Source organism: Natator depressus, chromosome 3, assembly GCF_965152275.1.
Source record: "Natator depressus isolate rNatDep1 chromosome 3, rNatDep2.hap1, whole genome shotgun sequence".
Lineage (NCBI taxonomy): Eukaryota > Metazoa > Chordata > Testudines > Cheloniidae > Natator > Natator depressus.
In genome coordinates, this window is record NC_134236.1 from 692,686 (window position 1) to 708,802 (window position 16,117).

The window sequence follows — 16,117 nt, forward strand, 5'->3', positions numbered from 1 at the left end:
TATAGTGACACAGTCACATCACAGGAGCGGAGAAGTTTGCTCACCATTAGCAAAAATCCTATGAAAGACTGTTGGTAACAGAGCAGCCCGTAAGCGGGAAGTAAAACAAGATAGAAGTCGATGAGTTGATGAAACAGCAAGCACTTAACATCAATACAGACAGCTGGGTAGAACCAGGCAAAACAGGGACAAAAGGAAGAGGCTGGCTGCCCTTTCAATAGCCCTTACACCTGCTGACTCTAAGCCAGGAGCATGATGCCTCTACACACCAAGAACTGTAGAGGGGCAAAGGAGAGGTGAGCTCTGGGGGCCTCTCACACCCACCAGGGCATTATGTTCAAGGCTCTGGGCTTTTGAGGCGGCTGAAATTCCAACCACGTCACTCAGCCACCATTGTCCAGTGACCAGTCTCTGTGCCCATGCTCAGCGGGCAGATATGGGCAGCATGTTGCTGGGAGTAGAGCTAACACCCCACATGGATTTTAGCAGTCGCACCCATACCACATGCCTTGGCACTCAATTTGTTTTGCTGTCTGGATGAACACAAACTTCAGGTCAAGTCCCATGTTCCCCGAGCACCCACAGTGGGGATTTAGTGATGGCTGGGGTATACAGAGACACACTGGATGTATCCAACCCAAAAGCCCAACAAGCACATTTAGAGGACAAAAAGGTGCTTGTGGCAAGTGGTGAATGGCCCAAGGCAGACTCTACGAATATCTTCGGGACTCTCCCACAAAAGCTACCCTTACAGCCCCTGGGGACCAACACAGAATATCAGGGTTGGAAGGGACCTCAGGAGGTCATCTAGTCCAACCCCCTGCTCAAAGCAGGGCCAATCCCCAACATGTTCCAAAGCTACCCACACCCAGTCACTGAAGAAATGACTATTTAATCTTTTGGGGGAGCACAATACACCACCCAGTCAGATTTCACTGAGGGCAGCCCCAGAATTCATCAGCAGACCCAGACTTCAGTCTAAGAGTTTCCAATTCTGCTATGCATTTAAAAGCTGCCCTATGCAAGGTATTGCTCACCCAGAGCAAACAGTTCCCAATGATGCACCTACAGAGCTCCTCCATACCACAGGCTGGCTCTCACATTCACAGCCCCCTGGGCTCAGGCCTCTGCTAACACCTACAAAGTGACTCCCAAGAAGTCTGTGAACCTGGAGAGAAAAGCCCTCAGCCATATTCCACACTGGAGCTTCCAGTTCACATCACATTCTTCTCCCCCCTTCTGCCTAAAGGGCCCTGCCTGACAGCCCCTTAGGTCCAACCCAGCATCTCCCTGGAATCTCCTTCCTCCAGGATCCCTTCTCCTAGACAGCACCAGCACCACCCCCACCTCTGCCACCATGGCGGCTTTCTCCCCCAACCCACCCAAAGGATCTCCAGGCCACGAACCCTTCAGAAGCAAGCTGCATTTTCAAAAGAAAGCCCCCTGCAACATCTGAGAGATTATAATCACTGCAGCCAATGCAAGACGAAAGGCAATTGACATCCTAACCACAGCGCCCTCCTGACAGTAAGATGGGGGCTCTGGGAACATTGTCTGGTGAAATGCACAGGGAAGCAGGCAGCTTTTAGTTCTAGGTGATTTAAACTGAACACAAGAAGCTCACGGAGTAGCTCAAAACATTCTCTCTCTCCCCCCACAACATTCTTACTTGGAGAAAGAAGTGCCGGTATCTCCCTTGCTCTGGCCACAGCCTTCCCAGTCCCCTCGCTCCCTGTGCCTCTCCGCCATCCCTAAACCCACTTTTTATGTGAGAAAAAGACCACATGGGCTCAGGAACAGATGGACTGCTGCCCCAGCACTGTGTGGCCTTTGCACTACACCCATCACTATCCCATATCCTTTGTCCATCCCAACCCATCTCTTTGTCAGATGACCCCCTACATCCACAGCTCTATTTACTGCTCTGCAGCTTACCACTCCCCACACCCTCCAACAACCAGTTTCTGAGACACTGGTACCCAGACTGAGCTTCTTGATTGTCCTTCCTTCTGGCAAATCCCACCTCCCCCTCAGGGTACCTAGGAAGAATGGGTGAAGAAAAGGGATTGTATTGCTCCAGGACTGCATGTAGAGCTGGACCAGTCCTGCCCCTGCACATGCTACCTCAACTCCAAATATTGCACAGGGAGCACTGCGTAGCTGGGCTGCCAGGCAGGCAGCAAGCTGCCTTGGCTCCTGCAGCTGCTCTAGAGGCTACAGCACCCAATCAATAGTGTTACATTATTTAAAGGAGCCAGCTGCCCCAGAAGCACCATGCACCTTTAACACTTCCAGCCCAGCTGGAGTTATGAGTTCTTCCTTTAAACAGGGCAACATGGCGGCTTCCCCCATCCTCCTGCTCCACTACTCCCCAGTGCCAGCTTCACCTGCTGCTTCAGCCCAAAGAGAACTGAACCTGCTCTCACTTTCATGCCCTTCTGTTCTAACAGAGCAGTGCAGTGAGGGACAGCACTGGGCATATAGGTGGCATCTGAGTTCTGCTTTTCTGTGCATTGCCAGTCACTGCTCCCTCTCACACTGTCAGAACTGAGCTACTTACCAATTCCTTTCAATTACACACAGGATAGTAAGGGTTCTCAAAGTTTGGCTAATCCCTGAAAAGTGACTAAATGGCAACATAGGCTCCATATTTATTGCCTGAAGGATCCCAGAATACCATAAACTCTCCCTATGATTTGAGGGTCGCACTGGTTTTGCTGGCTCCCATAGTCAGAGGGAATAGAGATCACGCAGTTGGAATGCACTTAACTATTCAGACTGGACTCCAGCTCCCTCTCCTATAGCTGTGTGGGCGCTGTAGGAGTGGGAATGAGGTCACTGACGTCAGCAGCTCTGACTCTAGGGCACGCCGGGAGGAGAGCTACTACACAGAGTGGAGCTTTTATGATCATAGACCCATTTTAGTGTTCATCTCCTTTACTTAAAAGAAATGTTTCCATCAGAGATTCCGATCATTCTTCTTCTGTATGTAAGGAAAAAGGAAAAAAGGTCCCAGCCAGCACAATCTGTAGCTGTGAGTGGGGAGGGCTGCCTACTAGTAACTAATTCCGAGTATTGCCTCTGCATATTCACACTTACGGGATATACCCTCCCTAGTGCTGGGGGAAGATCTTTTAGAAAGCACAACCTGTTAGGCCACTTGTGCACCTTTGCGCTACACCATCCTTAGAAAAGCTGCAAGGCTCCAACTGCTTTACTTCCTTCAATACACACTAGAAAAACAAAACCCAGGCAAAGGCAGGCAGGCAGGCAGCATGACTATGCAGAGGCGACACTCAAAGACCCATGACCTTCTTCAAGGCAACCTCTGCATAGTCCCATTTGTGGGAGTCCAGCAAGCAGTACACCCCCAGGAAGGCGTATGAGGAGTGTTAAAGACTGTCATTCCAAATCAAGCCTCAGATCTAAAATGCCAAGTCAAGAGTAGATTCCTTCTCTGAATGAAATGCTGACTCAATCAGAAAATCTGCAGCTGTGTGCGATTCTTACCAGTGAGGAAGGGTAGGATGCATAGTTCACAGATCCAGTCAAGTCTCCTTCCTGTAGTATCAATGGGCTGAACTTGGGGAATGACGGTGGGCAAGTGGTTTGCCAACAAGGGGGAAATCAGACATGCAACTCCTGGGAAGTGTTCCCAAATGTAGATCTTATCAGAAAGAGAATGGAGTAAGCACCAGGGCCCTGAGAGCTCCCCACTCTGGCTAAAGGATCACAGGGCTCAATGCACAGCCTAATCCACTGGTGTGATGGGGATGTTCCTCTGCAGTGATCCCCAAGGAATACAATGTCTGTAGAGGATTTCCAACATTTTCATCCTATGCGAGTTCGAAGCCTCTGACACCTGCTGTATGGAGTCTAACTTCCGTGGAGAAGCAAAGTTTGGTGGTCTGATTTAGAAGGAATACAGATACCATACGTGGTATACATTTCAGATGAGGATGCCAGTGTCCCTTTGGAGCACAGTGAAGGAGGATCAGCCACAAAAACTGTAGGCATGATCATGTTTGCATGTTCTCTTTAGGTGACAGGTGAAACAAGCGGGTTCAAAGGGCAAATCCCCAAACACTGGCAGCATCAAACTGATACAGGTCACAAGTCAGCCTGAATATTATTCGCTAGGGCCTTGGCCTTTGGATGGATTTGCTAGTGATGATGGAATGACCGAAGACAGCAGCACGGTCAGCTGGAGGGTGGTATGCCAAGATGGCAGACAGAGCACCGTGGTTGCAGACAAAGTCTTAGAGGCCTTAAGAACAGCAACACAGATGAGATGGAGGCAGAGAGCAGGCACATTGCTTTTCACTGCCCTAGGAAATGCCTGTCCAACTTCTGACATTCACATTTCAGTGGGGATGACTTCCTGGATTGGAAGCCGATTTTCTGCACGTGGAGGCCTAGTCCGAGTCAGACGACGTTCTGTGGCCCAGACCAGATGCAGTGACTCTAGGTTGGCGTGCATGGTGAGGCAAGAGGTCTGAACAATGGTAGAAGAGGCACACATGCACCAATACTGTTAGCCACAGGCCAAGGCCATCACTACGAGATGAACTGTGTCCCCACTGTCAGCAGCTAGCCATGCGAAAGGAACCAAGGGGGTAGGGGCCACAGAATCCTTCTATAACTTTGGCTCTGAACAGTTGTTGCCCCCAAGAGGGGGCTCATGTGGCCTCAGTGGACAATTTTCCAGGGAGTTCTCAAAAGTCAACAGCACTGGGGGTGACTAAGTGTGAATAGGCAGAGGCACGTATAGTCCTTGGGGAAGGCCTGATTGTGAGGAGAGGCTTAAACAACTGAGGACTCTGCCCAAACACCCAGTCTGGGAATTTCCAGTGCCATTTTTACTTTCAATCCCTCGCCTCAAGGACACGAACTAAACCCAGACCTAACTGACTGGAAGGGAAAGCAATTTGTGCCACCGAGCCCCTCTGTGCCCCAGGAACAGAATAGGCAGGACATACCCTCCTGCCCAGCCCTCTCCCCAGCCTGGTGAGGGCAGTACTAGTACTTACATAGCCCATTCCCCCAGATATCCCTTCCAGTGGCTTCTCAGTAGCTCAGGAATTAGGCGCCCACTACTGATGGACCATGTTAACTGCTTTGTTGTCGAGGATCACCTCTGGAGAGTCTTACCTGACCCAATCTTGATCAGTCCATTGTGCTGAATAAAGATGGTGTCACAGGTCAGGTTGCCGTGAATGATCGGGGGATCACAGGAGTGGAGGTAGCTGGGAATTCAGAACAGAACACTGGTGAAAAGAGTGCAGTGGGAAGGGGAACACCCCAGCTCCTCCCTGCGCTGCTGGAAAGGCAACATTACAGAACGATATGCCAAGAGTATTTACAATGCCAGGGCGATACTATTCAGGAACTGGGTGTGCACAGTCTTTGGGTGAGGAGACAAAGAATAAGACACAAAATAAAATGGGCTCCTGCTAAGGGACCCCAGGAAAGGAAACTATCTCTGACCAACTCTTGGAGCCCAAAAGCCCAGGATACCACAAATGGAGGATGGGGTGGGAAGGGAAGGAAGAGAAATATTACTTGTCCTGATGTCTGATGAGAAGAATACCACAGGCGTTTCAAAAATGTTCAGACATTATACGGAGACAAACCAAAGTCTGAAAGCAGAGTCCACCCCAAAAGGAACACCCATTCTGATCTTATTTACTGGGAACCAAGAAGGTACCCAGTATTGTACAGACGTTAGACCTAGCCCTTGTCCCAGTGAGCATGCAGTGTAGTACGCGCACACACACACACACACACAGTTCAGATACCCAGATCAAGAAGGGCCTCTCAGGTACCATAGACACACACCTTGGCCTACTAGATATTTATACCTTGCACATCAGTGTGGTTTCCATGCGGTCGAGGTAAGCTAAATCCCCAGAGCTGACTGTCTTTGGGCGCATGTGTTTAGACAAGGGGGTTCTTAGCAGAGAGCCATCAGTTCCGGAACTTATTCCCCAGCCGTTGGCCTAGGCTCTTTAAAGAGCCAGAAGCAGAGATTATATCTACCCTGCATCTTTTGTTAGCCTAGTTAGCAGCCTGAGGGGCTCACTGGATGCCCAACTATTTCTGGATATCTGTGCTTGGCAAAAATGGTAGTGATGGGATGATTCAGGCCTTCCTCTTTGCAAGGCTGCATATTTCACTCTAGTTTTGTAACTTGCTAGTGATGTGGTGAATGAGTTTACAATTTAAAAAGTAACCTGGGGCTCACAGGACCAGTGTCCCCAGCTGCCTGCAGGACCAGCCTGAATCTGCCTCTGGTCTGTGGGAGGGGCAGGATTACCAGCAGAAGAGGAAGTGGAGAGGAGGTCGTCATAGTTGAAACCAAGTCTACTAGTAAGAGTAGTTTTGTCTAGACTGCCTAATTAGTAGGCTGCACACTTCCATCCCACAGCTAACCAGGAAGACTGGCTCAGACTGCTGAACTCCAGAACAGCTGGCCATTCATACACAGGGCATCTCCCTACTTCACCTACCTGAGAGCAGAGAGGATCTGGGTGCACCAGCGCTTCCAGGCCTAAAAATACAAGGTGAAGTACAAGCCACAATCAGCAAGTAGGACTAACTGCTACCAATTCAGCTCATCTGGAGGAAGGTGCCTCTCCTGTTGCAGCCCGGCCTCTAAGCTCCAGCCCATCCCAGCTGTACTGGTGAATGGTAACCATGGATCCCCACTCCCACGCTCAACCCAGCCCCCACACTCATGCAGTGACCAAGAAATCCCCCACCGTCTTTCTGTACTCTAGGATGACTGCAGAGCTCCTCCTTCCACTCAGGTACATGCAGGAGAGAGGTGTGCACAATCTGTGCACTTCTCAAAACTAGCTCATTCCCTCTGCAGAGTTACATCAACCTGCCTGATGCTTCCCTGGAGAGCCACCCCTAGTTATGCTGGCCGACTTTGCCAGGGATGGCAGCTGAATGGAGCTTCTACTGTAGGCAGGGACAGAGCAAACCCCAACCATAAGCAAGGGGCCTGTGAAAAGAGCTCTCCAGAGGAGAGACGGCCCAGTCAAAGCAGGGCACACATGCAGGAGGAGAGATTACCTTTTCATTCATTGTCTTGTGGTTCTTCTTTGTCTTCTTCAGGAACTGTTTCAAGCTGCCTGAGGACATGTACTCCGTGATGAAAATCACCTGCAGGGACAAGATGAGACATTACCTGCTGCTTCCCCTCTAGCCCGCGGTATCCCCAGCGAGTGGATAAGAGGAGCTTCTTACACCACTTACCCTGGCCTTGTTCTCCTTTACATCAGCCCAGTACTTGTGGAATTTCACAATATTCAAGTGTTCCAGCTGGATCAGGTTGTCAAAGACAGCTTTAACCTTCTCCTGTGACAACCAGACAAGCAGAACCACATTACCATCCTAAGCCAAGGAACGTCCCATCCATTCCCCAACCCTCTCTTCTCCTATGTCTGAGTCCCCAGACGTTCCAACGCCATGCACTCCCCCATGGCATTGTTCCAGCTGGTGTGCCTAACACTAGCAGCATCTGACCCCAATGCTGATACAAACTGCGAGCCTTGCCCCCTAACTATGGCTGGACATTATTTGGCCACTGATATTGATAGATTCAAACCGTGTTCCACATCCAAGGAGAAGAGCCTGACAGAACCAGCCTCTCATCCTTTCTGCACTGGAAGCGCAGCACAGTTCAGTTCCAAGCATGCCCAGAGCTCCGCACATCCAGCTGCAGAATCAGAGCAATTCAGCACTCCTGTCAGACCGGCTGGGTTTATAACTCTGTGTTATGTAACTATGCTCAGCCACCATGGTCTATGATCCCCACCTGGCCACAGGGCACATTCTTGGCACAAGGTGCAGGACAGCTTCCACCCTAACTTACCTCCTGAAGCTTAAAATTCTTGCGCTCGGAAAATTGAACCTCATTCCAAACAACTTCCACACCTTCTTCTGTATCCATCGCCAGGTAGGCACTATCAATCCCAGGGACATTGCGCTGATTCACCTGGACAGACAGATGGGGACAGATGTGAAGCCTAAGGCAGGGAAACACCACCACCACCAGTCACTCATCTATAGCTTCCTCCTACGCTGAGCTTACAGCCTCAGCTCCACTTAGTCACAGGGTGCAATCTGAGACTTGGTTATTCGTGTAAGGTATGGTCTGTCCCAGCAGAGTCTACACTCTAAGCCACACGTGTAGAGGCAGACCAGGAGTCATGTGGGCGGGAGAGGAGGGAATGCTCTAGGGAGAGAACTTTTTGCACAGATATTAGCTTGTCATTTGAGTTGCCTCATGGCATTGATTTGTTTGTATCGTTTATGATATTTCTAGTTCTATCAGAATCATGCCCCCATGCAGATCCAGGGGGTGAAGAGAGGACCCGCACGTGGAAACCAAGCAGACATGAAGTGTTAGGAGGGATGTGCAAGGAGTGATGTTGCTTGAAGCACAGAAGGAGGCAAGCCATTTCAGGCACAGGGGAATCAAGACAGTTGTGAGATGCACAGCTGTCTACACAGTTGTTGCACCAATTTAGGTAGAACAGATTGAAACTGTTGATAGTACTTTAGCTGGCATCAACAGGCTTACCAATGAACAGCTATAACCCAGTGCGAGTGTGCCCGCACTAGAGATCTGCGAAGAGTGCGCAGACGAGCTCTACGGAAGCATCGAGATGAGCAGACAAACCATGAGAGGGACAAAGATGCCTTCGTACAGATAAGCTTTTAAGAGCCAAGGAGAGCCTAAGGGAAAGGTGCTTGAATGCAAGTTAGAGAGACTTGAGGAAGAGCAAGTCACAGCAGCAGGAAATGTTGCAGTCCCTTGCTACTGGTAAGGTACATTTTCCCATGACATGCAGCAGCCGCCGCCGCCAAGGATCTACTAGGAACATGGCCTGCATGTCCCTGCTGCCAGAAGCCAAGCAGGTAGAACCACCCAGTCTGAAAAATAGCTGTTGTTGGAGTCACTCAAGAAGCAGGTAAAACCTGCAGGAGGAGGCTGCATGTCTGCATAGAATCCGGGAGACAGAGGACTTCACCGAAGGGATGCACATCGAAGCATCTGGGACAGGGGATGGTAGCCGACTACACATGACTAGAGCATCACCAGAGGAAGAAGGAAAACAGTCTGCTCTGCAGGGAGCAGATTGGCCACTTGGAGCAGTTCTCCACCCAGATCCCCAACCCAGCATGGTCAAGCACCAGTATGCTGCACTGGCAACATGAGGTGAGGAGCAGACCCCAATGGCTGAGGAGGAGCCACCTCCCCACAAGGCTGGGAGCCTCACGGCCACCCAAGAGAAGGCAGCATAGAAAGCTAGTTGTCAGGGACTCCCTTCTGTAGGGGATGGAGGTATCTATCTACTGACCTGATGTCCCATGTGGAGTGCTGCCTGCCTAGAGCCCACATCTGTGACATTACGGAAAGGTTGCCATGGCTCATCTGTCCCCTGATAGCTACCCCATACTGCTCATCCATGTGTGTACTTATGGTATTGTTAGATGTGACCCTGAGCAGATCAGCAGTGACTACAGGCCTCTGGAAGCAAGGGTGGAGAAGTCAGCAGTACAGCTGATGTTGCCGGGGGATCATGGAAAATTACAATAGGGTAATCGGAGCCACATGAGGGAAATCAGAGGGGGACTCTTTTCAACATCTCGGGTGCCTACAGACAAATGCAAGGAGTACGGAGAATAAACAAGAACTAGAAGTGTTGAGTAATAATTTAGTTTATGGACTAACCAACCAATCTTCTGGCTGGACTATTGGTAGAGAGTGGTAGAGTCTGTTCAGGAAAGGTAGGCAGAGAAAGAGGGAGGTGGCGGTGTGTTATACATGAAGAATCTATACTGTAAGGGGGTCAAGCTCTGGAACAGGCTTCAAGGGAGGTTGTGGAATCCCCAACACTGGAGGTTTTTAGGAACAGGTTGGTCAAACCCCTGGCAGGGATGTTCTAGGTTTCCTTGGTCCTGCCTCAGCACAGGAGGTTGAACTCGATGACCTCCGAGATCTCTTCCAGCCCTACACTTCTATTAACTTCAACACCCTGATGATCTGCTCAGACCATTTCCCTCCATCAGGGCCTGCCGTTTCCATAGCATCTTCTACAACTAGTGCTCTACTGACGTACAGGTCTTGGCTCTGCGAGGCGCCTGGGGTATGTCTACACCGCAATAAACGTGCACTATGTCCACGGCTGGCTGAAGTCAGCTGACTTGGGTTCAGAGAATTATAAAATTGCGAGATGGGAGGTTTCAAAGCCCCAGGCTCCAGCCCGAGCCTCGACATTGCAATTTTATAACCCCATAGCCTAGGCCCCCAAGAGCCCAAGCCAGCTGATCCAGACTCAGACTCATTGTGATTTTAAAAAACAAACAAGCCAGTGTACCACATACACCCAGAGGCTCCAATCAGGGTCACATCCTGTTGTATTAAGCACTGTTCAAATACATAGGAGATTGTCCCTGCCCCAAAGTGCTTCCAAATTTAGAGACAAGGTGGAGAAGATGAGCACAGATGCATTTTATAAATGGCTGCAATTCCTTAATCCTTTTACAATAAGGCACTGACTACTCCCATTTGCCTCTGCCTGGCCTTCACTACAAACACACAGGAATCACACCACTAACATGATCCTACATCTGGGATGAAAAGCAGCTGCTGTTTACCACCACCAACTAGCTACACAAACAGAACAGGAAAATGAATGACACCATATCAGACTGAAATTGCATGAAGTTTTAGCCAGTGAGAGTCCTTATATTTGAATTTGGCCAACACACGAGGCCCTCATCTCTCCTACTACACATGGAATCTGGGCTGCTTACGCTCACTCAGGACTTCAGTGTTACATCTCTCTGCCAGAAGCACAAACACCCTTAGCACCATGCTGGGACCCTAGGGTCAGCGCTGATTCAGCCAGGGAACAGCCACCCGACCCAGCTGCTAAAAATAAATGATTTAAAAAACAAAACTGGATTATTTAAATTGATATTAAATACTTTTTTCTTTTTCAAAATAAATCTGTTAAATGAAATCTAAATTTAATACAAAATATATGTTAAGACCTAAATTTATTATAATCTCTTAAAAACATTTAAATAAAAAAGAAAGTATGCAGAATCCATGAGCCTCTATCAAAAACTGAGTTAAAGGCTGATTTTCTATATAAAGAAAGAATCAAAGGAAAAACCTCTAACTTTTGAGATCAAGCTTTATAAATATGGCACAATAGGTTATGTACTGTATTAAGGGCTTGTTTTAATAAAAAATTATACGCTATTGTATTTAAATGCCAGTTACCATCATAATGCAGCTTGACACAAAGCATAAGCAAAAGAGTTACTTATCTAATAAGCAATATATCAGTCACTGTTTTCTACATACTAAAAATGTAGAATTAATAAGAACCTGAAAATATTAAGCAACATAACTACTTAAATAAAAGTATGTAGTTATAATGTACCCTCCTAGGGAGAAAAATTATATATCAAATCTAGCATAAAGACTCTGTTTTGTTGTACATCAAACTTTAATGGCTGTATCAACCATTGAGAATGCACCTCTTTAAAAGTCAATTATTTAAATGCAGGCTTTCCACTTGATGTAAATCAATCCACCTTGAGCACTGCAGCGCAGCAAAGGGCATTTGGTCAGTACTGACACGATTGCCTTCTCAATCACCTGAGATGAGAAAACAGACTTTATGTCACAAGTTGGGTTCTCCTTGGAGAGGTGACCAGACATCACACCCTGCTTAGTTTGTGAAAGTCCCATGATGGAGACTTTCTCCACTACAAATTTGCTCACTGCTTCAGGTCCCTCCATCCAATGCCAAATCACAGCCTGTCCTAGATGTCTCAGCATCAACTAAAATGTAACATAGCCCAACAGAATACCTGCTCTTTCCTTCCTATCACTACGGACAGAGAAGTTACCGACCAGTCGTCAGGGTACCCTCTGCATATGCACACTTGTGGGATTGGCATCTCTCGGTGTAACATCTTCTAGAGAGCACTGTCCTTTGGGGCCACTTTTCCCTTCCTCCCCCTACCTTGCAGACGGTTCTGAAGACATAAGGGGCAGTGGCCCCAACCGCCTCCCAGTTCCTTCTTTACTTTTGGAATTCTTGACCTGAGACTGAAGTGGGGGAAGGTGGGCTGAACTGTGAATGTGCAGAGCACGCACGCACACACACACACACTGACCAACCACTGCTACAATGCTGGGGTCAGGTCTGATGACCACAATCCAAGAAGGAGGTTGATAAATTGGAGAGGGTTCAAAGAAAAGCCACGAGAACGATTAAAGGATTAGAAAATCTGCTTTATAGCGATTGAGCTCCTTGAGTCTATTTAGCTGAACAAAGAAGGCTACCTTGATCGCCGTATCTACATGGGGAACATCTGATAATGAGCTCTTCAGTCTAGCACAGAAAGTTCTAACACAATCTAATGGCTGGAAACTGAAGCTAGACAGACTCAGACTGGAAATAAGGCATACATTTTAACAGCAAAGGTAATTAACCATTGGTCATGGTGGATTCTCTATCACTGACAATGTTTAAATCCAGATTGGATGTTTTTTTTTTTAAAAACTGCTCTAGGAATTATTTTGGGGAACTTCTCTGGCCTGTGTTACACGTGAAGTCAGACTAAATGATCCCAATGGTCCTTTCTGGAATCTTGGAATCTGAAGTTACTGGTAAGCAACCTTTTTCTTCTTCCAGTGGCCTCTACATATTTCCACTTGTGGGAAATTAGCAACCAGTACAATTCCTGCACCAGGAAGGTGGGTTAAGAATTTCTAAGTGAACAGGAACTACTAAACTGCCAAAATGAGAATCAGCTCTAGACGGCACATCAAGAGAATTAGAAGCTAATGTAATTTTGCTCTCCCAGATCATACCTCAGTTATGGACACATTTTTATTTCAAAACACAAGTATATCTTCAAATAATAGCTTTGCAAATTCTAAGAAAACACAGAATAAAGGCCTGCAATGGCTGCTGCCTTTTGATTAGCTGAAAGCCTTTTTCTATATCCAGGTGAACTCACACCCAAGTAGTCATAGCAGGGGTGTAAAAGGGGAAACGGGGGAATGAGATAAGTTAATGGCCTGTTCAAGATGGAAACAGATGACTTGAGACCGGAAGTGGGGATGAGGACATCAACCAAATCACATTTCCCACATGGACTACGGTTTATAGAGGACTGAATATTTGGCCAGTATCTCGTTAAGTCTGTGGACTGTAGCTGTTGACAGATGTCTAGTAAAAAGTAATATTCTGACAAATAGCAGTCCAGAGGTCCCAAGAGCTTTGTGACATAAGACTACAACTCCAAATCAAGAAAGATCCATGTATTGGGAGGGAATATGCCCATCCTTCAGCATAGCTAAATTAATATGCAAAATGACTACCACCATTAGGTGGGCAATCAATTGTACTGGTAAGAAGAAATCTAGTTTCCTTTAGCACCGTCATCAAGGCAAAGAAGTTAACTCAAAACAACCCTAGCAGTACATGGAGCAGCCCTCCCATGAACTAGGGTATTAGAAGGCGAATGAGGACTGCTGTCCTCAACATCACAATCCATGCAGCTTTAAGGAGTATTGCAACCACTCCGTAGACCACACTGCCTTGCTGCACAAGGCCTCTCTTCTGAGCAGCCTGGGCCCTCTGGATGCCACATCTCTGATGCTTTAGCCCCAGCACACTATTTTACTGAAGTGCCAGGAAGACCGTGGACCTTCCTCCTCCACGTACGCGTTCTCACCTTGTTTTAAACTTACCTGAGGGCTTAGCTCAGGACAATGAGCAATGAAAAGCACTTCCCTTGTCAATTAAGGGTTCTCAACTAAGATTCACCCTGTCAACGGTTGGTGTGTAGTGCTATTCCTCCATCACAGCACATGAAAACTGCTACCTACCGAGTGACATGAGTATTCTATCACTTCTCGCAGGGCAAACTCCAGCCCTCTGATCAGGCCAACTAGTCCCACGTATCCATGGGTGCTTTAAGCGGCAAACTTTGTTTTATTTTTTTAAAGCAAACCCTGCTATCCTGACCTCATGTGGCTCAGACATTAGGGCAGCATTTCTCAAATGTGGCCACAGCCTCCTGGGCAGTGATTGTGGTGGGCAAGGCAATGTTACCTAACATACAAATATAGCTTTTCACAGAAACAGACTTACTAGCTATCAAGGTGTTTCTCTTCCCCCCCGCAAAGCAACCAAAAAAGCAAAACAATAAAAAAAGGAGAATGTGCAAAGCACAGTATTTGTGTCTATTCTGTTTAGGTCCAGTAAGGAATAGAGACAACTGTATGTTACTTTTATTGTTGGAGTCTGCAATAAAAACCTACATAAACAAATTACAGTGATTTGGACATGTATATCTGCATATTTGTTTTTCTTAATGTTAATTAAGTATTTTAGGAAAAATTGTCAGAGCAGCCACCAGCAAGAGTTGGTGGCCGCACTCTGAGGCCACCAAAAAATGTCTTGAGATCCCCTGCATTAGGGCATTCTTGTCAGTATTTGGACTCCAGTCCACAGAAAGGTTCCTTAGAAGCTCAATCAATCTCAACTGACTGCACATAAATAGAAGCCTGCAGAGCTGGTGATCCAACAATCGGCAGGTGACAGTGGAACAGACCTCAAGAAAGCTCCTTATGGCTAAGCATCAGAACGGCCATTCTGGGTCAGACCAATGGTCCATCTAGCCCAGGATTCTGTCTTCCTACAGGGGCCAATGCCAGGTGCTTCAGAGGGAATAAACAGATCAGGGCAATTTATTGAGTGATCCATTCCCTGTCGTCCAGTCCCAGCTTCTGACAGGCACAGATTTAGGGACACCCAGAGTGTGGGGTTGCAACCCTTACCATCTCCTAACAGGTCCGTCAATGGTTATCCTCTATAATTTTTTTTTTTTAATCCCATTTATACTTTTGGTCTTCATAATATCTCCAAGCAAGGAGTTCCACAGGCCTACTGTGTGTTGTTGTGTGAAGAAGTACTTCAGGAGGAGCTAGTAAACAAGAGCAGCCAACAGGAGTTTTGCAAGGGAGTTCTCCAGGTAAAGGAGGAGCAACTACACGACCCCTGGGGTGAGTTTGCTATCTGTCTGTTGTTGTGTGCTTGGTTGCCACGTGCCTGCTTGACTGAAGTTTATAGTGTGGTCTGTTTGGGGGGCTGTGTGCTGAGCCTAGCAACCTGCTAGGCAAGGCCGAGAGCTTCCTAATGGGGGTCTGGCCTGCCATGCTTTGATTCCTAACCCTTTAGGATTCCTTGCCAAAGGGGTGGCCTGACTCACAGAGAATATGTGGTTTAAAATGCCAGCTCGTAAGAGACTACAAGAGCTAGCAAACAGGAGCACCAAACAAGAGTTTTGCAAGAGAGTTTAGAGAAGGAGCATGAGAGCCAGATATACCTAACAAACACTCTCTAAACTTGGGCCAATAACTCCCCTCAACCAAAAACAAACAAAAAAAACCAGCAAGAGTAAAAATAACGGAGGCAGAAGTCCAGTAGCCGAGTGGGGGGGGGGGAGGGGTATCCAGTTTATTGCACTGAATGCAGCATGTACGACTGGCCTTGGGGGCAGGTGTAATGTGTGTGCATTCAGGGCAAACAGCTCCAGCACTCAGAGACAGCGTACAGGCTCTGGAGACCAGAGTGACTCAACTGGAGGAGCTAAGGGAGACAGAGCTGTACATAGACAAGTCTTCTGGGACTAGGGATATAGAAGTTTAACCGGTTAACCAGTCTTATCAGTTTTAGTAAACGGTTAACAATTAAATTCCACAGACCCCGGAGCCCAGGACTCAGCTGCCAGCCCTGCACCCGGGGCGGCAGCTGAAGTACCTGGTCGCAGGGGCGCAGCAGCAGGCAGCGGAACCCCACTTAAAACATGGGGTGCTGCAGCACCCCCCCGGACCTCCCTAGTTCCCCGGCTAAATGTTTAACCGTGTAACCGATTGATAAAGTTTTATCAGTTACACGGTTACTTTCTTTAGCCGCTATTTACATCCCTACCCGGGACACAGCAGAGCAATCCAACCCCCAGTCTAACAGCCTCTGTGTTGTTGAGGAGGGGGAAAGTATTTGGG

General features: G+C 47.8%; 1 protein-coding gene across 2 annotated transcripts in view; it reads right to left on the minus strand.

Moving 5' to 3' along the window:
- NRBP1 (nuclear receptor binding protein 1) overlaps window positions 1–16,117 on the minus strand; it is a 75,002-nt gene that overhangs the window by 46,059 nt on the left and 12,826 nt on the right. Inside the window, exons 3-8 of one of the 2 annotated variants that reach the window (XM_074947249.1) lie at window positions 7,883–8,005; window positions 7,264–7,365; window positions 7,081–7,170; window positions 6,510–6,550; window positions 5,152–5,246; window positions 45–68 (exon numbers count right to left, since the gene is read on the minus strand). In XM_074947249.1, the coding sequence (XP_074803350.1) occupies window positions 45–68; window positions 5,152–5,246; window positions 6,510–6,550; window positions 7,081–7,170; window positions 7,264–7,365; window positions 7,883–8,005 (475 nt within the window). The remainder of the gene's footprint in view (window positions 1–44; window positions 69–5,151; window positions 5,247–6,509; window positions 6,551–7,080; window positions 7,171–7,263; window positions 7,366–7,882; window positions 8,006–16,117) is intronic. The other variant, XM_074947250.1, reaches the window with a different exon arrangement.